Source organism: Ursus arctos, unplaced genomic scaffold (genome assembly GCF_023065955.2).
Source record: "Ursus arctos isolate Adak ecotype North America unplaced genomic scaffold, UrsArc2.0 scaffold_18, whole genome shotgun sequence".
Lineage (NCBI taxonomy): Eukaryota > Metazoa > Chordata > Mammalia > Carnivora > Ursidae > Ursus > Ursus arctos.
The window spans coordinates 47638808-47663538 of record NW_026622852.1 but is presented as its reverse complement, the minus strand read 5'-3'; the positions used below and the strand labels follow the sequence as shown (position 1 = coordinate 47663538).

At 53.1% G+C, this 24731-nt stretch overlaps 1 protein-coding gene across 6 annotated transcripts in view; it reads right to left on the bottom strand.

Annotated features, from left to right (window-relative positions):
* Positions 1 to 24731, bottom strand: part of GSN (gelsolin) — a 52085-nt gene that overhangs the window by 15417 nt on the left and 11937 nt on the right. For 2 of the 6 annotated variants that reach the window (XM_026513888.4, XM_057313733.1), the window contains exons 3-6: positions 7070 to 7274; positions 6190 to 6344; positions 1892 to 2053; positions 252 to 401 (exon numbers count right to left, since the gene is read on the bottom strand). In XM_026513888.4, coding sequence (XP_026369673.2) covers positions 252 to 401; positions 1892 to 2053; positions 6190 to 6344; positions 7070 to 7265 — 663 coding nt within the window. In that variant the 5' untranslated portion in view covers positions 7266 to 7274. Of the gene's footprint in view, positions 1 to 251; positions 402 to 1891; positions 2054 to 6189; positions 6345 to 7069; positions 7275 to 9305; positions 9377 to 9426; positions 9775 to 21584; positions 21895 to 24731 lie in introns of those variants that run through there. The other 4 variants (XM_057313731.1, XM_057313732.1, XM_044389565.3 and 1 more) reach the window with 4 other exon arrangements.

The following is a 24731-nucleotide window of genomic DNA, read 5'->3' as shown; positions in this document are numbered from 1 at the left end:
TGGATCGGGCCCTCTGGCTGGAGGGTGTGGCTCACAACCCCAGCGGGCACCAGGCCCTGGGATTCCAGCCCCACCTCCCAGGGGAGTCTGGGAATTGTCCAGGAAGTTGCTCTTCCCCGCTCGCTGAGGAGTTCCAGCTTAGTGGAAAAACAACTTCGCCTCACGATTGCCTAACCGATGGAGGAACAAAGTGAGCATCCCAGACCTGCGCTCAGTCCCACCCTGCATCCCCGGGATGCGGCCCTGGGTACCTGGAGCATCGCCTCAGGCTCAGCACCCTCCTCCGACACATGCACTCGGGCCCGGCCGCTCCGCTCGTTGTCGCGGATGCCCTTGGACACCTGTGTGGCCTTCAGCCTCTCAAATCGGTTGCTGTTGGAGCCACACCACTGGTAGATGTCCTGTAAGACAAGGACCCTGTGTCAGGCAGTGCCCCAGCCTTTGAATCAGCCCCACCCAATGACACAGCGAGGAGGGGACTCCGGGGTGTGTGTAAGCCCACCTTGTTCTCGGCCTGCCCACATGAGGCTGACGGGGCACGCACAATGGGCTGATCCGTGTGTGCCAGGGTGTGTGAGTGCACGGCTGGGAATGCGTCTTCTCACAGGTACCACCACACACAGAATGTGCATAAAAGCATCTGCTCACTGCTGCGAGTGGAAACTGGCACAACCGTTTTGGAAAACCATTTGGCTGTAGCTACTAGAGCTCCGTGTACTGCTGTCCTGTGAGCCAGCAGCACCCCTCCCAGAGGCACGCTCCACAGAAGTGCATTTGCATGTGCCCGGAAGACCCATGTGAGAACATTCAGGGGAGCGCGCCTGGAATCGCCTCGAACCACAAACTCTTCCAAGTGCCCACAAACAATAAAAGCATAAATAAATAGGGGCACATCAGCCTGGTTCAGTGGGACGTAGCAAGGAGAATGAACAATCAATAACTAAATGCTACGTGGATAGAACCCAGAAACAGATCAAAAGTCATCAGACAGAAGAAAGAACGATTCCATGTACCTAAAGTTCAGAATCGGATGGAACCCTGCTATGCTGCTCACAGTTCAGGATGATGGTTACCCAAGGGCTTGCCATCAAGCCCTGGATGAGGGCTGGATGAGGACAGGAGAGGACTTCTGTGAGCTCATGACGTTCTGTTTCTTAATCTGGGTGTTGGTTACACCAGTGTGTCCACGCTGAGGAATCCACTGAGCTGCACACTCAGGATTCACACACTCTTTTGTGTACCTATTATACTTTAATAAAAAGCTGATGCTAAGTATGTTTGTCTATGTTTGCATGGACATTACGCCATGTACCTAGATGAGGTGGCGGTGGAATGTCTGGCCATGTCCATTTGCAGGGATGAGTGTACCTGGATGTCAGGAATGTGTACAAAGCATCACACATCTGTAAGCTGGGCTGGGGTAAGTGCATCCCCCCCCACATTGCCACGTATAAGTGTGCATGTCCTTGAACAGCACACCCAGGTCTATGTGTGTAGGCACTCATCATGGTATGCGTGTCCGTGTCACGGTTTTTGCACACGCCTGCATTTGTGAGTGGCTATATGTAAAAACGTACATGAGATGTGCATACAAACACAAGATGTTGGGGAATAGATACGTCAGCTGAAGTCCGAGAGCACTGTGCACAAGGTCTGTGCACCTGAGTGTGACAGGCTTGAGTTTGCACACATGGGAGTCTATGCATGCTGGGCACCTCTGTCCCCCAGTCTCTGCAGGTGTTTCCGACTCGTGCACAGAACACATGTGGTCCCTAAGGCTTGCACGTCTTTGCGTGCATTCATACAGGTGTGTCCACCTCCCCCAGAGGCAGGACCAGCCAGGCCAGAAGCATCTCAGGGGCCCCTGGGAAAGGGCAGGGCAGGAACTCACATTGCCCAGGTCCAAGATGAAGCAGTCACCATTGTTGAAGCTCTCCCAGGACACGGGCACCTCAGTGGCACGGACCACACGCCGCCCTTTGACCTGGAAGAGTCTCTGCACCACCACTTCATTGGGTACCACGTGCTTGAATCCTGATGCCACGCCTCCTTTCTGTTGGGTCAAGGAGACAGTGTGAGTCCAGGACAAAGGGTCCAGGGAAGCAGATATGGGAGGAGGGGAGAGGGGCAAACTGAAGGAAATTCTGGCCTGTGGACCAGCAGCCTTCCAGCAGATCCCCTGGTCAGATTCTACCTGCTGCCACCCCTTTGAATCTCATACTCCACTAACAAAGACCTGGGACCACTTGCCTAAATCGAAAAGCTAGACATTCCTTTCTCAAAACCCACTAAGGCCAGAAATGTGGCCTCCCCATCTAAGCTCCTCTCTGCCACCTCACTTTGCAGAGCAAAGCCAAGTCTGAGTTGAGGCACAGACTCCATGAGGGCAAGGGGACCAAGGGAAAGAGTTTAAATTGAGCTCTTATTATGCCTACACACAGTAAGCAACACAAAATTGTTGGGGAAATGACAATGCACACTGTGCTGGGCATTTTGCATGCATCATCTATGAGGGAGGTATCCTTATCCCCATCTTACAGATGAGGAAAGTGGAGTCCAGAAATGAAGGGACTTACCCAAGAGCTCACAACTAGTCAATGGTGGACCTAGGATTCAAACCCAGGTGTGACTGAATCTATAAGGCCCACATTCTTCCCCCAACATCAGGGTTTCTTAGAGCAAAGAGAACTAGGGTCACCCAGGATGAAAGGCAGAAACAAGCCACCGCTCAGAGCAAAGTCCTTCAAGTAGAATGGTTTCTCCTGTTGTGAGTGAAGCGCCCCCTGGTGTCCCTTCTTGGTACCAGCATGAGGCCCTTCAAGAGCATCCCCTTGGGCTGAGCAGGGCTGCCCAAGGTGTTCACAGAGCCTTTCCTTCCACCCTGCTTCAAGGACCCTCTCTCACTGGAGGCCAGGTGAGGAAGGGCAGCTGAGGGAGAAGATGCAAAGCCCTGTGCTCACCTGGTAATGACCGCAGAAGCTGCCACTTTGTGAGCCCATGCCTGGGAGCTGGGGCACTTCCTTTACAGACATGCAGCTGGGTCCTCACTACAAGCCCCTACGGGAGGGACTTTCATTACCCCACTTCACAGACTACAAAACTGAGGTACAAAGAGGTTACACCCTGATCCCAGGGTCCCAGCTAGTTGGTGGCAGTGCTAGGTTTTACTCCCAAGTTTGCCCTTCCAGGGACCCAGCCTTGCCTATCTACCAGCCCAGGAACTCCTGAGCATCCACAGACAGCTCTGACCCAAGCACTTCGTTCTAAAAAGACAGTGGATCTGAAAACTTTCTCCAAAAGGTGCTGGAACAACACACCAACCATTTCCACGGATTCCTCAGAGATGAGAAAATGGGGACATGGAGGAAGAGGAAGGCCCTTTTTTATATGTTTCTGAACTATTTCACTTATTTAAGCATGACTTTTGTTATTATATGAACAAAATTCAATAGGATGGTCTTAAAAGTCACTTTCCAAAATAAAGTGATGAGATATATATATATATATATTATATAGATAGATAGTTCCCTATCTACACATGAATATACATAGCTATATGTTCATAGGAAACATTATCCATTTGGGGTGTGTGTATATATATGCTATATATATATGTATTTGTAAAGTTGAATTTGGTGTATATCTCTAAAAGTAGAGTCATGGAGAACTTTTACTTTCTAAAACATACATTTCTATGATGTTTGACACTTTACAAAAAGCTTGTATTGTAGTCAGAGAAAGAAAAAAAAGCTATAAAGATTTACATTTTTTAAAATGTTAAACTGTTTATAAAACAAAGAAAAATGTATTGATTGGGGCTGGTCCACTTCACCCCCTGAACTCCGGGTTCTTTATCTAAGAAATGGGAGGGGGGCTGGAAAGGGCTCAGTGGGGCCAGGGGCTTCTCTGACTCAGCCCAGCCCAGATTCTATTTGAACAAAGGGTTTCAAATAACCCAGCCACAAGGGGTCTCTAGGGTTCTGTCTGAGAGGTGGAGGAGGAAGGGGAAGAGGAGGAGGAGAGATCGACAGAGTCTGGAAAGTGCAGTACTTTTCAGGATTGGGGGGTTGCAGAACAAGAGGGGCCAGGCCCTACAACAGCCCCTTTCTAGTGGCTCCTGTCCCCTCGCTGCCCCGTCTCCCACCCCGAGGACAGAATCGTTTCCGAGGAGCAGGCTTTCACAGGAACAAGTCTTGCGTAACAAGCTCTGCTCCTTGGGGATCTATAATTGATGAGGGCACCAGGCCAAGAACTTTAGGCCTGCCAAGTGCGGGGGCAGCTGGAGGACTTGCAGAAGGTGGAAAACAGGACCAGCTTTGGACCTCCCATTTCCACCAGGGGGAGCCTGGGCCTTTCAAGGACTGAAGTCCCAAATCCAGTTCCAAATGCTCCCTGGAGCATTCCTCAGAGTATGGTCCGAGAACATCCTGGAAAAAGCACCAGAGGCTAAAGCAGGCTTGCTGCCCATGCAGATTCCTAGGCCCCATCTGCACTAAGATCAGAGACCAGGGAGGCTTGAAACATCCACTGTGAGCCAGCTCTGTGAGGGCCTTCACACTGAATCCCAGCTCCATCATTTACCAGCTGTGTCAGCTGCTAACCTTGTCCAGAAATGAAGTTGCTGTGTCTACACAGCAGCAACAATCAACAGGCACTGTTGTTCCGGGGGCTCAATAAATATGTGAGAGCACACAGCCAGAGGCACCCGACTGGCCCAAGGCCTCACAGCAGTTAGCGGGGGTAGCCTTGGGTCCTGAACCTCAATCTCCCTGACTCCTCGCCACGTGCTCTTTCCACTTCCTGCTCTAAGAACTGCAAAAAGGCCTGGTCCTTCTCTAGCTCTGAGGCCTGGGTCCCAACCTTCTCACCTCTCCTCCTTAGTACACCGAGGCTTCAAAAAGAAAGAAGATGAAGCTGGACAGCTCAGCAGGAGAAGCTGTGGGCATGGATAAAGTGGCAGACAGGAGGCACTAGGTAGGCTCCAGGGCATCCAGCCCAGCTCCACCCAGCCCAGGCCTCAGTCCCCGTTCCCAGAACACACCCTACCCTTTGCTATCTCAGTCTCAGAGTGCTTTCCCATGATCCAATCCCCTTTGTGTCACCTGAGCAGATCCCTGTTCAGACCCCCAAATACCACCCTGTTGGCACAGAGGACCCTTAGGCCCAGAGAGGGACAATGACTTCTCTAAGGTCACACAGCACATCAACAACACAGTTGGGGCTTCTTCACCCCTATACGAGAACCCTGCTCATGAGAGGCAGGTTGGTGTAGTGGAAAGAATGCCGGGAGTCAGGAGATCTTGGTTCTAGTCCCAGCTCTGGGACTCACTTGCTTTGTGACCTTGTGCCAATTGCTTAACCTCTCTGTGCCTCAGTTTCCCTCCCTAACATCAAATAAGATTTTTGGACTCTGACATTAAGGCCCATCTGGCTATCAAAGTTTGTGATCCCCTCCCTATCCTGACCAAAGAGAACCGAAGCTTTGTAAACCTACAGCTTTCTCTGAGCCCTTCCAGAGTGCCAAGCCCTGGGCAAGGCATTTCCCAGCTACCCTTCATCAAATCCTCTCTCCAGTCCTGAAGGGCAGGTACAGCAGGCTCTCATGTAACCAGAGAGCAAAGGGAGGCTCTCAGAGAGGCCAAGTGACTGGCTTGTCACACAGCATATTAGGGCAGAGCCTCTCAGGGCTCCTCGCTTGGCTTTGCTCAGCCCCACCTGGCTGAGGGTTGCAGGGGAAGGGCTCAGAGGTGTTGGCTCAGATTCCTCAGAGTTCACATTCAAGGGGGATTCTAAGGAACCTAATGAGGAATGTGGTCAAGGGTGCCCTTTCAAATACTTAACATAGGGCCTTCTGTTGGCAGGCCCTAAGCACTAACGGGTGCAGGAACAGGACTGCTGGGGAAGTGATAGGCTGGGTTCCCACCCCTCGCTGCTGGGGCTAGCAAGACAATCCTGTGAAGCCATAAATTTTCTTCTCCCCTTTTTAAGATAAGAAATCAGAAGCTCAGAGAGGCAGTGTGATTTATCCAAGGTCACACAGCTAGGAAGGGCCAGGATTCAAACCCAGGGCTAGCCAGCTCCAAAAGCCGAGCTGTGACCCATCTGCCCATCACCCCACAAGGCTGAGAGATGGGTGGGCCTGAGCGAGCCCTGCCATTGGTGCATCTGTCCCTGACGCCTGGGACCCACCTTGTACTTGAGGCCAGACTTGAAGTAGCCCAGGAAGGTGGCCGACTCGAAGCCCTGGACCTCACGGTGCTGCACGGCCCGTCCGTTCAGGTAGTCATCCAGCTGCACGGTGAAGATGGCCGCTGCCCCGCTCTCGTCCTGGCTGCACTCATTGCCTAGGGAGCGTCAGAGCAGCGTGAGCCTGGCTTCCCGAAAGTGGTCCCAGCCTCCCATGGAAGAGGAGCCCAGAGCCCCCAGGGCTGCCCTGGTCTGGCTATAGAAGCTGGGCAAGCCCTGCCTTCTGTGGGCCTCAGTTGATCCATCTGTATAATGGGGCAGTGGGGGCTAGACTTCATGGTCTCTAAGAGTCCTCTCAGCCCTGACCCGTCCCCCCACAATCACCTCTCACTCGTTGCCCCGCACTCACTCTCAGACCTCTAGACATGAAGTCAGGCCTAGGAGCAGTGGCTCAATTCACAGATTCGGAAAGGGAGGTGCAGAGAGGGGGCAGAATTTAGGAAGTCTCACAGCACAGCAGGGACTCTGGGCTCCTGACTCTGAAGGGCAAGCTGGGGTGTGACTGGAACTGAGCCAGGAAGTATGGAGGGGGCTCAGGGGCACCATGTCAGCCCAGCTCTGAGATGGTAACCTGTCTCACCCTCAAACGCTCCTGTGGGGTCATGTGGCGTCATCACGATGTCCCCTTTACAGAGGCACTGAGTGGCCTACCAGAGGGCGGAGCCGGGGTCTGAACTGGGACAGGCTGGCTCTACAGTCTCAGGACACCATCAGCCCAGGGGCTGGCACATATCTGACGCTCAACAGTCACTTAGTTCCCTGAGCGCTTCCTGGGGACCATGCTTCCAGGGGCCGTGCTTTACAGGGCAGGGGGCGGCCTCACCGAGCCAGTAGTGGAGGTCATACTGCAGGTTCCCATTCCTCAACTGCACTGTCTTCAGGATGACATAGGCATCGCCTGTGAAGAAGTCTCCATAGAGGTTGGGGGGCACGGGCACCAGGTCAAACTTCTCCACGCGCCAGATCTGCAGGCCGGGCTCCTTTCCCGCCTTGAGGAACTCGGGGTGTTCCACCACCATGCTGCTGGGCTGGAAGAGACGGGCAGAGCCTGAGTGGGGGCAGGAGCCTCGGTGAGGAGAGACCCCAGGGCATGAGGGAGGGTGGTTTCCAGCCCCAAGAGCATCTCACTTGAGCCTCTGACTCTCCCTGCCCCTGAGGCGAGTCTACCCCTGTCTCTGTGAGTGAGCAAACAGGGCAGAGTTTAGGCTCCAAACCCTGTCCTTGACCAGAGTCTGTCTCACCTACTCAGCTCAACGGCGATGAAGGGACAGAAGGTTCTACCTTCCTTCTCCCTCCCCTTCTTAGTGCCAATTGGATGGGGCAGCTGAGGCACAGAGAGGTGAAGTGATTCTGCCAAGGACCCTCAGCTAGGAAGTGGCATAGCAGGAATTGCTCGCGAGCTCCAAGAGCAGAAGCTCTGGAGCCATAGGGAGACCCCCTTAGATGGCAAAGGTAAAAGTGGGGGTCCCCAGGGGTTCAGCATGTTCCCTCCCAGCATCCTCAGCAGCTCTTAGAACTAGAAGGGTCCTCGGAGAGCTCATTATCCAACCCCATTCTGCAGATAGGGAAATTGAGGCCCAAATAGGGGAGGAGACTGGCCTAAGTTCACACAGCCTGTTTGCTTTTGCTCTTTGGAAGATTTCCCATGTTCCATCCGTGTCCCCATCACACTCCCAAGAAGGGCCTAGATGACTGAGCCCAAGTGGCCTCCTGCGCTGTCTGCCTCCTCCCTCCTGCCCCCCCCCCAACATCCCACCCCCAATTCCATTTCTCGGAAAAGGTGGAGAGGACGCAGCCAGGGTCTGTAGGAGCCTGTTGGAGATGAGGTGGTCAAGGGTGGGGGAAAGGCCATCAGACATGCACAGGGGCTGGAGATGGAGCAGAGCAGGATGGTTAGCCTGGAGCCGGAGGGCAGAAATCAGCAGGCACAGGTCACCTCAGGCCGGAGGACGATCTAAGGGAAACCAGATGGGGAGAAGTCAGGCAGAGGGGTGGAGGAACACAAAAGGAAAACAGGAGAGAGGAGGAGAAACCAGACAGGGCAGACATATCAGGGAAGGGAGAATAAATAACAGTAATGAGGATAAGCAGACAGAGGTGAGATCATACAAGAAAGAGGGGGAAATACTGGAGAGGGAAAAGAGAAATCAGACAAGACAGAAGAATCTGAAATGAAAGAAAAAGAATCAGAAGAGGGGTCGGAGGACAGGACACATCCCTGTAACTAAGACTCTCGTTGACTGGAGCCGGAGAGCTCTGGTTGGCCTGAGAAGGCACAATTAGTGACCACCCAGCACGCTTCCATGGGGGAGGACCCTCATCCATGGGCCTGACGAATTTATAATTGTAAACCGTGCAGTGGTCCCTGACTCTGCTATTCCTAATCTCCTGCTCCCCACCTCAGCCCGCCCATGACTGAGCCCAGCGCTGGGCCAACGCTGAGATGGGAGACTGAGCCCTGAGGCTTTATAAATACCAAAGACCTAGTTGAGGCCCTTATCTCCACTACTGGCCACTGCATGTAGTTTTGCCCGTTTCTATGGGAAGGCAACTCAGTACATTCTCTGCTAGTTATTCACAGAATGTCAGAGCCGGGAGGAATCTTAGAGAGAGACTCTCGTGTCCCACACTGTTGGGGGAGGGAGGCGACTCATCCGTGGTCACTCTGCCATCCGTCCAGTAGCAGAGCAGGGGCCCTGGCTTCTCATTCCACACTGCATGCCGCCTCCCTCACGCGGCACCCTCAGGATCAGCAGTCACCGTCAAAGGCTCAACCCTCAGGCCCTTCAAGATCCTAAAGTGTCTTCTGAAACATCAGAGATTAAATGTTGTTCAAGACCATAAAAAAAAAAAAAAAGAATCAGAAGAGGGGAAAGAAATCAGGCAGAGGGAAAAGGAGAAATCAGGAGGTGGAGATGTGTAAGACATCAAAAGGCAGAGGCTAGGGAACAAGAAATCCGGCCAAGGTGAGGTTAGCCTCTAGGGAGGGAAACAGCCAGGCGCCCTGAGGCTCCCACCCCCAATCCACGGGAGCCCCGGAAGCAGCAAGAGATACTTACAAAGCAACAAAACAGTTTTTCCATTCTAGACCTGAATTACTCCCCTTTTCCTAGCGCTGTATCTGCAAGAACTTACAATAGAGAGTTACTCCGGGAGCCCCCGGGCCCCCCGGGCACTCACCCGCACCTGGGGCACCCGCCCCTGGGCCACCCGTGCCTGGGCCGCCCCCCGCGAGGCGGTGGCCGCGAGAGCCGGCGGCGACAGCGCGCACAGCGCCAGGACCAGCGCGCAGAGCAGCGCGGGCGCAGAGTGGTGCGGAGCCATGGCAGCGACGGCGGCAGAAGACCCCAGTCCGCAGCCCCGATCTCCGGGTCACCGACCCTATATAGCCACCGGCCCTTCCCACTCAAGCCGGGGACCGCCCCTCAGGGAGGGCGCGGGCCGGGGAGGGGCGGGGATCTGGCCTGGAGGTTGGAGACGTCGGGGATCCAAGCCGGACCGACCCGACTGGGCGTGGCTGTCCCTTCACCCCTGCTCCAGGACGAGACCCGAGACCGAGCAAAGGGCCTGACACGGAGTAGGCGTCAACGCAATGCACACTAAAGGGATGCGTGCAGGTAGGAAAGGCAGAAAGCCCAGCTCAGCCTCCTCGGTGCCCCAAGCGAGGCCCCTCCCCTCTCTGCGCTAACAACTCCAGCAAAAACATAAAACACAGTTTTTGAAGGCTTTCCACACATCACATCAAGCCTGGCAGTTCCTAACATCTTTTACAGAGTAGGTACTATGGACAGCCCCATTTTACAAAGGGAAAAACTGACTGCAGAACGGTCAAGCAACTTGCACACACCTGGGAAATGGTGCAGCCAAGATGTGAACTCAGGTAGTCTGGGTGGAAGGCCCCCTAGGCAGCGAGCAGCTGCCCCCAGCTAGGGACAGGAATACTGGGGGCTTGCCTTCACTGCTCCAGTGAGCGAGCAAGACTCCAGAGGGACAGGCAGACCTCTCAACTCCTGAGAGTGCAGATTCTACTTTACTTGAGACCGCCCTTCTTTCCCTCTTTTTAAAGTTTGTTTCTATTTTTTAAGACTTTATTTATTTATTTATTTATTTATTTATTTATTTATTTGAGAAAGAGAGAGGGGATGCGCATGAGCAGGGGGAGGGGCAGGGGGACAAACTGAGCCTGGAGCCTAACGCAGGCAGGACTCCAAGATCGAGACTTGAGTTGAAGTCAGACACTCAACCGACTGAGCCACCCAGGTGCCCCAACAGTTTTTATTTTTAAAAAGTTATTTATTTATTTATTTATTTATTTGTTTGTTTATTTATTTATTTTTAGAGTGACAGCCAGCAAGAGAGGGAACACAAGCAGGGGGAGTAGGAGAGGAAGAAGCAGGCTCCCAGCAGAGGAGCCTGATGCGGGGCTCAATCCCAGGACTCTGGGATCACGCCCTGAGCCGAAGGCAAACGCTTAACGACTGAGCCACCCAGGCGCCCCTAAAAAGTTTATTTTTATCACAACTGGAAGTCACCTATTTGTACAAAGTTGTTCCCTTTCAACCCCACTCAGTTCTCCCCAGGATCAACCTATTCTATCTACCTCCTTTAGCTGATGCTTCTGGGCTTACCCTCATATCTTAAATACCAAGCCCTTGTTGGTTCTTGTAGTCCGTGGTGGTGGTTCTGCGGGTTTGTGTATGGTTTGTTTGGTTTTTTTTCCAGGGGAGGGGGTCTTTTTTCAGTTCCAGATCTTATCTATTGGCTCCCCCTGGGGAAGACGAGGATTTAAGTCTCTTCCCCACTCCAAGGCTCCCTTCCCACCTCTCCACTGTCCCACTAGAGGCACCCAGTCATCGTGTTTGAACAAATACTAATTCGAGTCCAGGAGGCCTGCTTCCCATCTCCACCAACCCCTTTCACCTCCTCCCCACCACTCTGCTGGACCCACTTCTCTGTTTCCAAGTTCTCTTCCCATCCTCTCTCCCAACAGCCTAGTGCAATGAGAGGAAGAGAACAGGGGAGGTGGAGATCTGGTCTGACCCCTGCCTCTACTGTGTGTAAAGTACTTTATGCCTCAGTCTCCTCATTTACTAAATGGGTAGAGTAGTTGCTAAGGATTAAATCAGTCTGTATGTATGAGAATGGCCTGGCCTGCAACTAGATAAATGGGAGTTCCTGTCCTGATTCCCCCCAAGCTATGGTCACCTATCCCAGCCTCTCCTGGAGCCCAGCCTCTATCGAATCCGGCTGAAGTTCTCCCTGCACCACCCACAACTTCCTCCCACTTAAGGGGGTCTGTGGGTCAGATAAAGAGCTAAGGGAACACACAGAGAGAAGGCAATTCAGACTGTAGAGATTACAAGAAGGCTTCGTGATGGGACGGACTTGTGACCTAGGCCTCAAAGGATAAGGAGGAGGAGGACAATTGAGAATAAAAGACATTCTAGGAGAGGGGACAGCATGGGCAAAGGGCAAGCAAACACAGGCCACATCCAGTGAATAAGGAGGGGGTCCAGCCTAAAACACAGGGAGCAAGAAGAGATGAGAGGGTGGCAGGAGTCACAGGGGCCCTTGTGCCCTGCTGGAGTCTGAACTTTATCCTGGTGTCTGTGGGGAGTCCCAGGGAGCTGCCCGAGGTCTTGGGGCTGCGTGCCTAGGCATGGGCCTGTAGAGCCTGCATTCGGAGCTCTGCCCTCTCCCTGCGGATTTGGAGGATTATAAAAACCCCACAGTTCCCATATGCTTTTGCTGTAAGCATAAACTGGTTTCACCTCTCTGGACAGCAATTTAGCTCTCCGAATTCGAGAAAGACACAATGCAACAAAAGTTCCACTTCCTCCAGTATTACTTACAGAGAAACACCAAAATATATGTGCAAAGATGTTCACTGAAGCAGTTTGAAGAAAACTGGAAAGGACCCAAATGTCCCGGTTCAATAAATTACGGAGCCACCATACAATGGACTACTTTGCAGCTGTGAAGAAAGAATGAGCTAGAGCTGATTGTGCCTAGCACATAGTAGGGACACAGGAAGCAAAGAGAAACCTCTAAGTGCAAAAGCAAATTGTACAAGGACTATAGTATGGCTCCTCTCCTCTTTTTTTATAGGGGTTCCGTTTTTGCACACATCCTTAAAAAGTCAAGGAGGGTGAAATCCAAACTGTCCAGGCAGTTTGCTTGAAAGGAACAAAGGGGGAGAGTTTCGCCCGCAAATACTGCTGTGGCTGCCTGAGGCTGGGGTGGGCACCCAGATCACTGTCATCGGCCCGCAAGAACACCCAAGGGTGATGAAAACATTCTCACACTGGAAAACGGTGATGATGACACACCCGAAAAATCTACCAAAAATCAGTTACTGAACGCTTACAATGGGCGAATTGTTATGGTATATAACTTACACCTTGCCTGGAAATAAAATGAGCGGTAGGGTTTGAAACTATTTACAAGTATGTATCCATCCATTGTCATTGGGGTTTTTTTTCTTTGTAAAAAGAAATAATACCATTAAAAATATACTTCAAGTGATGCCTGCTCATTAGACAGTTCGGAAAATACAAACAAAGTAGGAAGAAGACATTTCCTCATCATCCCAGCCCCCAGAGTGAAAGTGAGCTGGCGGCTAGCCCAGCTGAGCAGTCCCTTCTGGAGCAGTGTGGCCCCGACCTGGCCGGTTGGTGATTCACAGAGGGCTGCTGTGGCTTGGCCTTGGCCCCAAGGGTCACTGACCACCAGCCCAGGGTCCCTGGCCCCCAGGTTACTGATTACAAAGGCCCTGCAGCTTTGCCTGTCACAAAGCTCTCAGCCCTAGAGACCTAGTGAAGACAGCCCGGCCCCTTCCCCCCAGGGAGCCCACAGCCTGGAAATGCTTGTCAAGGGGCAGTGACATGTGTGCACTATGATGGGGCAATATGGCCTTGCACTGCTCCTTGCCTGGAAGAGGATGTATGAGTTCAAGACAGCAGGGGGATTTGGGTGCAAAAGAAAGACTCCTACGTAAAAAGGAAGAGGCTCAAGTGCTAGGCCTGCCTCTGCCACTGACTTCTAGGGTGACTTTGGACAAGTCCCTGTCCCCGCCAGGGCCTCAAGTCTCCATATGCCCTATGTAGTGCGGCAGCGGGCTTTGACTCTAAGATCCATTCCCAGTGCCAGCATTCCCAGAAACTGGCTGTGAAACTACAGCCAGAACCTACATATCTGTGAGCCTCAGGGCTCCCATCTGTAAAATGGGGGCACTGGAGTGGGTCACCTGTACAGGACCCTCTGATTCAGACAGTCCAGGGCCCCTGACCTGCAGAAGGAGACACTACCATCACCAATGCCCCCTCATCTCCGGGTCCAGACGTCTCTGGGAGAAGAAAGGGAGGGAAGCTGGGGCAGGGGGGGCCCAAGACCAAGTCTCCTCAGAGTTACCAGGGGAAACAGGCATTAAAGTTCACATGTTACAGATGGGGAAACAGACTCAGGGAGCTTCAGTCACTGGCTCAGAGCCACTCAGCTGGAAAGAGGCATTGCTGAGATTCAAACCCAAGCCTGGCCAGCTCTAGTCCCCAAGCACTGTCGGAGGGGATCAGGCAGGACCTCCTGACACCGTCTGGCCTGAGCAGAGAGAAACAGTGACGTTTCGGCTACAGTCCCTAAACCAGTCAAGCCCAGGCCAAGCCTGGCAGCCAGGAGTCTCTGAGGCAGCCAACCCCCGACACCTCCCAGGCTGGGTCAGGAGGTCACAGGAAGGCCCTCTGGGCCTCCATATACCTGTTGAGTACCCAGGACAAAGGCATGTCCTAGGAAGACCCCGAGGCTGTGGCCGCTGAGCAGAAGAGAGACCGAGGCACCTGTACTTTGGGCCACTCATGGGCGCTCAGGTCAGGCATGGTTTCTTTGACTCGAGGGGCAGGCTGGCTCTGTCACCACCTGCCATGTGAGCACATGTCCTAGTCCCTGTCCTCCTCTGGAGCTCAGACATCCCCTTGACCCTTGATCCTGGCTGCTCCTGGCTCCTGCCCACTGCCCGGCACCCGCTAGGCAGCTTTTCAGGGTCTGCCACAGGAAGGGGCCTGTGTCGCTCCCCTGCAGTTGGACCCCCTCAACCAGCTCTGGCCCTGCGCCCTCTCCCTCACCAAACTTAGGCTTGTCTTCATGTCTCTCTGGGTGTCCCAGGGCAGCTACCAGAGACTGGAGAAGGCAGCCTCACCCTCCGTCCCTGGCCACTATGTACAAAAGGCCCTTGACTGGGTCTGGAAGACACCACCCTGTTCTCTTCTCTTCACCCCAAACACTGCTGTTCTTGATTTCTCAGGCAGTCGGCCACTCATGGGAAGCCCTCTCTCTCGGAGCTTGTTTGCTTTCTGGCTCACTGCTGTTCTCTGGGTCCTCCTGGGAACACCCGCCCCTCTAGCCCTGGATTTTGCTAATTGGGACAATAGTCAGTAAACAGAGAAGCCAGTTATGAAATCCAGCGAAACTGGACAGGGCCTCGGTACGGTGTGGGGAGCCCATGGATTTGAAAGCACACATGTTTCAGAACCTGCGAAACTCCACTCCTGGAATCAGGGCCTCAGTCTCCTTATCTGTAAAATGGGGGACTGATACCTAGCTCACAGAGAAGGGACGAGCCCCAAAGGCCTGACACACAGGAGGAGCTCCGCAAAAGTCAGCATCCTTCTTCTTGAACTGCCTGGTTTCTTTGCACAGAGGCCTTTGCTCAGCACATACACAGCACACGAGAGGAATGTGACAGGGCAGGAGAAAGGTTATAGATTCCACAGTGAGATCCTTGAGTTGAGGTCGGAGCTGCATGACCCGGAGCAAGTTACCCTCCCTCTCAGCCTCAGGTCAGCCATCTGTAAATAGGGATGGTGAGGCCCAGTGAAAGGATGGTTGGGAGCTCTGGACTGTTGGTGGGAGTTACCCAGAAGAGGACTCGTTAGCTACAACGTTCATTAGTCCATCCTCTCTGTAGACAATGACACCAAGAACAAGAGTGTCATTTCTTGGAGTCACATAGCGAGTATCTGGCAGGGCACCCCTAGAACCCACACCTCGCCTCCCAGATCAGAGCTGAGGTCTGAGCCCGTGACAGGACAGGGCTCCCTGGAAGAGCCAGCTGGACCTCTGCCTTGGCCCTGTCTACCCTGGGTGTGGACAGCTGTTGGGGAGATGGCCAGTAGAGCTTGGCTGACGCCATATCCAAGAGGCCAACTATCCCAGGGACTGAAGCCACTGGCACTTTCCCAGTTTCCGGAGGTAACCCCACCTAGTGCTGAGAGCCAGGACAGGACATGAGAGGGGGCCTGGCCCCACCACTTCCTGACCCCATGCCCTGGAAGCAGCCAGATTTGGCCATGGCTGCAAGCCCAGCACCCTTCCTGCCAGGGTCTGCTTTGTAGTCTGTCTCCCCTTCCCTGGGGGAGGAGCTGGCCCTCAGATGCTTGGCAGGCCAGCAGCTGGGGCTGTAAACAGTGGCAAAAGCTGTGTCTTACCCCTCCAACACCTCGCAGCCCACCAATAGGGGACACAGGGCACAAACACAAATCAGCAGCAGGACAAAGAGGCCCAGCTACAGGCATTGTAGCTGTGGGACGAGTGGAAGATGGGGACACAGTCTCCATCTGCAAACATATGGGGAGAGAGGCAGTGCCTATGATGCCCAAACCAGAGCCAGAATGAGCAGAAGCCATGGGAAGCAGCTCTCTGCTCCACAGAGGAAAGGCTTTCCAAGAAGGAGAAAAACAACAGGCATGATTGTGGAAAGAAGCTCCTGCCAGGAAAATCTGTATGTAAATCCCTGACCTAGCACTTCCTAGCTGTGTGGCTTTGAGTGAGTCGCTTCTGCTCTCTGGGCCTCAGTCTCCTCGTCTGTAAAATGGGGATTATAATACCATCTTCTCAGGGGTGCTGTGAGAATTCAGTAAGGTAAAATACATGTGGGGCTTAGCAAAGTGTTTGGCATACAGTATGCAACTATAAAGAAAGTTTTGGTATTGTTTGCTGGGGGTTGGGTAAATATCTCTCTGAGTATAAAACTGGGGTCAAAATACCTTTCTCAAAGTCAAGTGGAGGAGACTGAATCAGACCATAAATGTGGAAGATCCTAGGACTATGGCTTGCATAAAATAAATGTTCAAAAATGCCACTTTCTTTCCCCCTCTCTGGAGAGGTAATGAGCTGCCCAGTGGTGACCCAGCCAAGAGGACTCAGGTGACGAGTGAACCAGCTAATCTCTAAGGACCCTTTGGGCCCTTGGGCTCTAAAATTCTGAAAGAAACAGGAAAGGCAAATAATGTTTGTGCATTTGGCCAAGATCCCTCCTGCCTGTCTGGGGATCAAGTTAATCCTTCACCAGGATCCACCAGGCATGTTAGAGGCTCCCCAGGCCAACAATCATCATGCTGGGAACTATGACAAGAGGACATCAGAAGATAGTGACATGTCCCTCCTGCTGCAGGCTCCAAATGAAGCCCTTCTCTGTCCCTGAGCCTCGCACAGCCAACTGTGGCCAAGACCCCTGTGCTGGGCTCTGGCAAGAAGCTTGAGCCCATCCACCTGGGTATCAGTCTGCACCCTGCAAGCAGAACTCTTGAGAAACACAAAGGGGGTGGGTGTGGGACAGAGGAAAAATGACAGAGTCCAGGAGCAGGGGCCAAGCCCCCATGAGTTCAGGATACCAAGAATGACCAACAGGGTGAAGGATGTACAACATGCCATCAAAGGGAGCACAAGGCTATGTCCAGTGTGAGTTTGAACATAGCCTAAATCCCTACTGCAAGGGGACTGGGCAAGTGGCCTTTCTGCAATGCTTTAATTTCCTCCTCTGGAAAATGGGGTGATGATCCCTACCCTGTAGGGTGTCTGGGAGGATTGAAAGAGCCCCTGGTACTGTGCTTGGCATGCAGCAGGTGCTCAATAACCATAACATCCAAAGACGACTCCCAGCATATATCCAGGCCCTACACACATACAGCTCACTGGCCCCCATATCTACCCTTGACCTCTACCTCTGTGTCCTTGCATGCAGAACAGGAGAGGGCTGCGGGTCCAAGCCAAAGCCCAGAGGCCCAGAATTGCTGCTGGTGTCAGGGATGGGGAGGCATCTCAGGAGAGGGCCTGCAGCCAGGACCTAAAGAGCTCGCCCTGCCTTCCAACCCCTCCACCAGTCTCTCCTTATGACACCCTGCCCTCTTCTCTGGTCTGCCCCCACCTCAAAGAACAAGGGCTCTGGAGTCACCATCTGATCCCAGTCCTATCATTCACTACCCGGTGACCCTGAGAAAGAGAATCAACCTCTCTGAGCCTGTGTCCTTGGGTACAGAGTGGCCAGGTGATCTCACAGGCTTGCCAAAACTTGATACTAGTAAAAGTCAGTTATGGAAAAACTCCAAAGCCTATGGCATGATTAGAGATTCTTTGCAATGTATCTCAAACTTTTATCCATAATAGAATTCCCAGAGATTCAAAGATATTTTTTATCGTTACTAATCCTTTTGATTTTAATAGTTTTTTTAAAAAGTACTTTCCCTCTTAAACATAAATAGAGGTAGAATAGTGGAATGCTTTTGTTCCTCTCCCGGCTCAGAAGATAATCACAACCAGCTGGAAGAATGAAACAGGACCCAGCACACAGAACCCAGGGCCTGGCCCTCGCTCGAGCTCCAAAACAGGGGCCGTCTTCTCTCCCCGGGGCTGTTCCCAGCTTCACCTCCACCCAGGCACCTGCCCCGTGACCAGCATCCTCCTGCAGGTGTCTGGCCCTCTAGGGGCTTTGGGAACCCTCTGTGACACTGTGGCCTAACCAGAGTCATCCCACCGGGACATTTTACAGAAGGGCTGAGGCCAGAGCGGAAGTGCTCAATCCCACAGGCTCCCTGCTTCTCACACTTCCGCCCCCACATCCCAGGGCTCTCCTAGTTCAGGGTCTCCATCTTTCCTCTGCAACCACTGCACTGGCTTCCCCACTGCCTTCGATGCTCCCATGATCCACAGAGATTGCATCGTGGTTTACTCAAGACCCTTCCACAGCCCCCAGTGCAGCTTGAAAGTCAGGCATTTAAGACCCACCATGCTCTTTCAGCCTCGTTACCCACTGACACTCCCAACCACACTCTCTGCGCCACCTAACCTTGCCTCAATATGTCACTTTCCTGCCTCCAGAAGAGCTGGGGTCTATCCTCAGCTCTGCCTCTGCCTCTGTGTGACCTTGGACAAGCTCTTGCCTTCCTGAGCCTCAGTCTCCCCATCAGGCTATTGGGGCTTGCGTGCAGACCAGACGAGATAAGGCCATGTGCAGCAGGTGCCAGAGGGCTCAGGAAATGCTAGCCTGGAGCCACTGCTTCCTCCAGGCACCCACGGTCCCTCCACCCCTCCCACAGCAGCTGGTGGCTATCTGCTTCTCAACCCCAGCAGCTGTGTGTGCTCTCTCCCCTAAGCCCCGGAATGCAGACGTGCTTGCAGCCAGCAGCAGCAGCCAGGGAGGGGAGGAGGAGAGAGGAAGGCTTAGAGGAAAATTACCCGGCTCTGGCCCAGCCAACATTGGTGCTCACAGCCACCTCCCAGGGAAGGGATCTGGGGGCCTGGCAGGCTCTTTCTGAGCCGTGGTCTTGGCCCCAAGCCTTGACCCCTGTCTGAGCTTGTAGGGTGGTAGGGGGGTACCCTGGGCCCCACTCATCCAGGACACTCCCACTCTTTGGCATCGGAAGAGACAGGGAGGAGGAGGCAAAAAACAGACAGGCCTTTGTGAGAGGAGAAAATTGGCTCCTGCTGCTTCGTGCTGAAGCCCCAGGCACTGACATGGAAAGGGTCCTTCTGTGACCTGTCTCGTTGCTGCATCTCAAGCCCTATACCCTGGCTACCATGTCCCAGCGTCACATATACCATGTTCTCTATGCCCCATACCAGGCCCATGTTTCTCATGCCTTGTCCTGCATGTGCACCCTGATGCGTGGTGCCGGTACTGGGTCCCACGTCACTTAGACCATACATCATGCTCCATGTACATCTGTGTTTGATGCACTCTGTTGTACGTGCCATCTTTTGAAAAACCAGGTCCTGTCCCTTGAAAGCATGTGCCACAAACTTTGTGCTAGGCCCACGAACAGGGTCCCTCACTCCATGCTGTGATTCCAGTCACTAGCGTAGGGATGAAGGAGGACAGATTCCCAGACCTTCCGACTGTTACCTATGCGACCTCCGCTCTCGGTGCCTCAGTATCTTTGGCTATGAAATAGAAATGATATTAACATTTACCTCATAAGAATTGTTTTGGGCTTTAAAAGAGATCATGCATTTAAAACGCCCAGTGCATGGCACAGAGTCAATACAATGTTTGCTAACATTGTTACAAGCACACCCAGGTATCTGTACTACCTCCTGCATACTTCCTGCCAGGCTCCCACATCCCTGGCTCCCACTAGACATCAGACCTTCTACCACATTAGTGAAATTCCTCGGAAATTCCTACGGAGGAGAAATCCGAGGCCCAGAGAGGGGCAATAATCTGCATGAGGTCACACAGCCAGGAGTGAGGCTGGGAGGGGCACGCAGATCTGGGCATTCGAAGGGACAGAAAGTAGATCAGTGGTGGAACAGGGGGGTGGGTGTGGAGACTGCCAGCAAGCAGGCAGAGGCATCATTTAGGGAGGATTCGGGGTGATGAAAATATTCTCAAACTGGATTGTGGTGATGGTGGTATAACTCTGTAAATTTACTAAAAACCATTAAATTAATGAAAACAGTTGAATTATGTGTATGTAAATGACATGTAAATTTACTTTGACAACTTATGTACATTAGACTTCCAAAAAGCTGTTTGTTTGTTTGTTTATTTTAAAGCCCATGCACTTCCCATCACCATTCTGCCCAAGCATGCAGCAAGAAAAGTGACTCTCCGTGAGCTAGGAGGGATGGTCAAGCAGAGGCTTAGCAACCGCTCTGAGGCCCAGCCAGGAAAAGCCTTGCACGGTGAGGTTCCCAAACACCTCTGCAGCCCAGGTGTGCAGCACAATCACCCAGGGAGCTCCAGAAAACGTGGATTCCCAGGCCCCACACCCAGCCTCTGAATCTATAGGTCAGGGTGGGGCCCAGGCACCTGGGATTCGGAGGCTCAGCCTGGACTGGGAGCCTTCATCAAAGCCCAGCATCTCCTTTCACACTTGGGGAAATGGAGGCCAGGCAGGAGAGGGGACTTGTCAGACCTGGTGGATCAGCAGTGGGAAAGCCAGGGCTGGAATTGGGGGCCCCCTTTCTTGTCCTTTCTCTTGTTTCCCTCCTCCTCCCTGGCCCTCTGCCTCCTGGTGACTCAGGGCTCTGAGTCATCCTGTGGCACCACAGAGGAAACTTCTCAGGAAAAACAATCCCCAAACAAAGCCTCCCCTGATCTGGGTTACAGAATAGGCCCAGGAGGCTAAGAGAGGGAGGGGAAAAGAACATAGGCTGGAGGTGGAGGCCAGGACCCCAAGACCCGGTCTCTTCTATTGGCCACTGACTTGTGTGGGGCCCTAGAGATGGCACTTCCCTGCTCTGAGCCTCAGTTTCCCCACCTATAAATAACACCTACTATGGCACATAGAGGCTTATTATGGACCACTCAACATGATAAGTATTTATAAGCTTTTTCTTGTTGATAATGCTTCCCCAAAACCCATGGCTAGCATCATGCCCATTTTACAGGCAGGGAAACTAAGGTTCAGAGGGGTTTACCCAAGGTTGCATAGGAAGTGCGGGGCAGGGTCTGAAACTAGGCCTATGTAAGTCTGAGATCTTCCTCTCATGCCTACACCTTTAAAACATACCTATTGCATGCATTGGCATGCAGGCCATAGCTCACCAAACATGAGGCAGATGGCCACAGCAGGTGCTCAACTACAAACGCCTTTCTCCTTTCTGCATCAGGTCCTGTCTCAGGACCTCCCGGCCCCACAGGGAGCACACATGAACTCGGGCAATCACTCAAGTGGTTCTGGGCAGCTGGAGCACAAGGCAGGGAGCATCCAGCGCCTGAAGAGCCCCAGAGGAGGAAGATTTGAGCAGAGCCTGGAGAATGAAGGGAGGTTTTTCTTTGGGTAACTGGGAACTGGGCAAGTTAGGAGGTGGGAATAGCAAAGGCAAAGGCTCAGAGGTGTGACCCACATAGAGCAAGGCAAACACTCAGAGGCGTGGCTGGGGAAGGGGCTTGACTGACAGGAGTCCTGGCCTAGACCCAGGCAGTAGGGAGAACAGGATCAGAGCTGGTTTCTGGTCTGCAGAGGGCCTGGCTGGCAGATGACCTGGGAGTCAGGAGTGGGACCTCCCCTGGAGCCCCTCCTCTGAGCAGGCTTCAGGACCACCCCAGATCCCTTGCTACTCACCGACGGGTCAGAATCTCCCCCAAGGGCCTCTTCCTCGGCCATAGCTGGGCTGGGCAGACAGCAGGCGAGCCTCTCCTTCCCACATCAACCTAATCACACAGGCCTATAAATAGGACCCTGTGGCTTAGTCTGAAATAGCTATGCCAGGCTCAACTCTGCGGCCATCACATGGGCACACACGGTTCCGGAAATGGTCCTTGACACATTGGCACGTTAAAAACTGAAACTTCCTCAGGAAACTATTGTTCGTGCTCTAATTCACTTTCTTAAACATGAGGCAGTGGGCTGGGGAGAAGAGCTCACCCAACTACTGCTGGTGACTGGAGACGGGCCTTTGAGTCCTCTCTGCTTCCTATGCTCTGGGGACCCTGAGCAAGCCACAACCTCTCTATGGGCCTCAATTTCCCCAAATGTAACTAGGGTGGTTGATTTTCTCAGGGCTTGTCTAGCCAGGATACTCCCTGGAAATGTCTGGGAGAGCCCCTACCCCCAAAATGCTCATTCCATTGTTACCCCTCCCCCTGTCGACTTGGGAATTGGTTTTTGTTTTTGTTTTTTTTAAATTATCAGCATTTAAAAAGTGAGGATTACAAGAGGGAGAGATGAACAGGTCTGAGCCCTACCACTGAAGGGCTGGGTGACCTTAGATGAGTCACTGTCTCTCTCTGGGCCCCAGATTCCTCAGCCATAAGATAAAGGTGCCGGTGGGATGATCACAGATTTGCCGCCACAGAGGACTCCCCAAGGGGCAAGTTACAGCATGGACGGGGCTGTTACCAACCGAAAGGGAAATAAACATAACCGAGCTGTCAGTCTACACCAGGCCTACGCTTAGGACTTCATTTCCTCATCAGTAATCCTCAACAACCCTCTATCACCCCTATTTTCACAGCTGAGTAAACTGAGGCTGAGGGATTAAGGGATGTGACTAGCAACTCAGGGCCAGAGTGACATTTCAGGCTCAGACCGTTGTCTCTGGTGCCCAGGATGTAACCGCACTTGGTGCTACGTTGAAATAGTGCTGGTGGCTCAGGAGTGCCAACCAACGGGGACATAACCCAACAAGGGCAGGGGACAGAAAGAGGAAGAGTATTTTACTGTGTGTGCAGGTAGGTGGGAGTGACCAGGCTTCACCCAGTGATACTCATTCTCTCCAACCCGTTTACAATGTTGACCCTCCCATGTGCCCTCCCCTTTGCCTCCTATCTGTTCTTAAATCCCATTGTGCAAGTCACTCCCCAGCTCAAAGCCTGTCCATGCCTCCCTGGCACCCAGAGGACTAAGCCCCAGCATCTCGGGACACTCCCCACCTCAGCCCCACATTCCTCCTTTAGCCACACGACTCACTAGTCCCTAAGCACAGCGGCTCCAGGTGGCCTTTGTACATGTGAATCCCTTGGCTGGAATGTTCCAGTGCTCCCTTAGCCCAGTGCTTGACGTAGAGCAGGAAAAGCCCTCCCTGGCTCCTGGAGAGCCTGGCTCGCATCCCAGTGCACTCTGGGCCTCAGTCCCCCCAAATCTGGATTTCCAAGGGTGGGGTGGGATTTGACTCACCTGCCCTCTGCAGTGCAGAAGCTCAGCAAGGGTTGGCCAGGTAAATGGAAAGATGCAAAGAGCAGAGAGGATGCTGGGAAGTGCACACTTCCCAGGACTGACCAATACCGAGCCTTAAAGCCTCTATGGAGGCTTAGTGTCAGGACACCACGCTGTGGAAGGGCCAAAAATTACACCCTCAGGACGGGTCAGAGTGGGACCTGCGCTGGCTCTTTCAAGGGCTTCCCCCTGATAAGGCAATCTGCAACAGGTCTCTCTCCTGCTTTAAAACTTCCAGTGGTGCCCCAGTGTTTTAGGATAAAAATCTAAACTCTGACCAAGGCCTCCAAGGGCCTGCACGCCTGGGGTGCTGCCCAGTCTCCAGGGCCTTCCATGGTCATGGTCACGCTCCTCTCTTCCAGTTCCTCCCGCGGTCACGCTCCTCTCTTCCTGTTTCTCAACCACTCCACACGCATCATCCTGCCTCACAACCTGGTCCGTCCTGTTCCCTCTGTCTGGGGGCTCCCTTCCCTGCTCACCCAGCCACCTGTCGTCCCTTCTCCAGGTCTGGACTTGGAGGGAGACCTCAGTCCTGTGTCGGGTCAAGATCCTGCCATGCCCACCCAACTCCATGTGCTCTTATAACCCCAGTCATCTCTTTCACAGCTGAAGAAAGGCTGAGTCTGTTATGTGTATCATGGCTGACTACTGCAAGCCCCAACACTGTATGGCTCATGACAGATGGGAAAATCTTGTTCTTTGCTGATGTTCCAACACTGGTTCCAGGCCCAGGTATCTGGTGATGCACACATGATTGAATGAATGAGCAAAGGAGCAAATTAACCTATATGTATAACTCAAGACCAGAAGGTGGTGAGAATCCTGGTAAACATCGGAGGCAGGAACACAGGGCCCTACAAAGATCAGAGAAGTGGGAGATTAATTGAGGGGGGCAGCCTCCCAGGAGCAACAAGGAGAGAGCACTTCCAGGAGAAGGTATCCAACGCTCCAGCAGGTGGTACATGGAGACCTGAGAAAACGCCACCAGATTTTGACAAGTAGGAGGTCTCTAGGGCCCCCCTGGTTGAACCCCAGTTCAGCAGAGGTGGGCATGAGGCAGGGTGCACTGCTGGGGGACAGCAGTTGAAAGGGGTGGGAGTCTTACTAGCAGGTACTCAGCTGGGCCTGAGCCAGCCTGGCCTGGCAGGGTCTGCAGAAGTGGGGAAGACAGAAGACAGGCCCCTGTGTCCTTGCTGCCAAAAGCATCGGCAGCTTGTAACACTCTTCAGTGACAGATCACTCTGAGGCAATGCAGCTCTGGGAGCTGTCAGGGCTCAGGCCCCAAGCAGGAGCATCGGAACCAAGACCGGCCCCAGATCCCTCCTTTCTGGGCACATCAGGGCTGGCCCTTTGGCTGCAGAACCCTTAGGGGGCCAAGTCTCATCTCTATGCCTAGCCAGCCTTCTAGGAATCCCTGGTTGTTTTGTAGACAAAGCATTCCGGAGACCATCAGAAGGCCCCTGCACCTAAGCTCTGGGAAAGAGGAACTGCTCCAAGAAGTGTCACCACCCGAAAGCCAGCTGGACCACAGCAGATGAGTAAACCCTGGAGCCA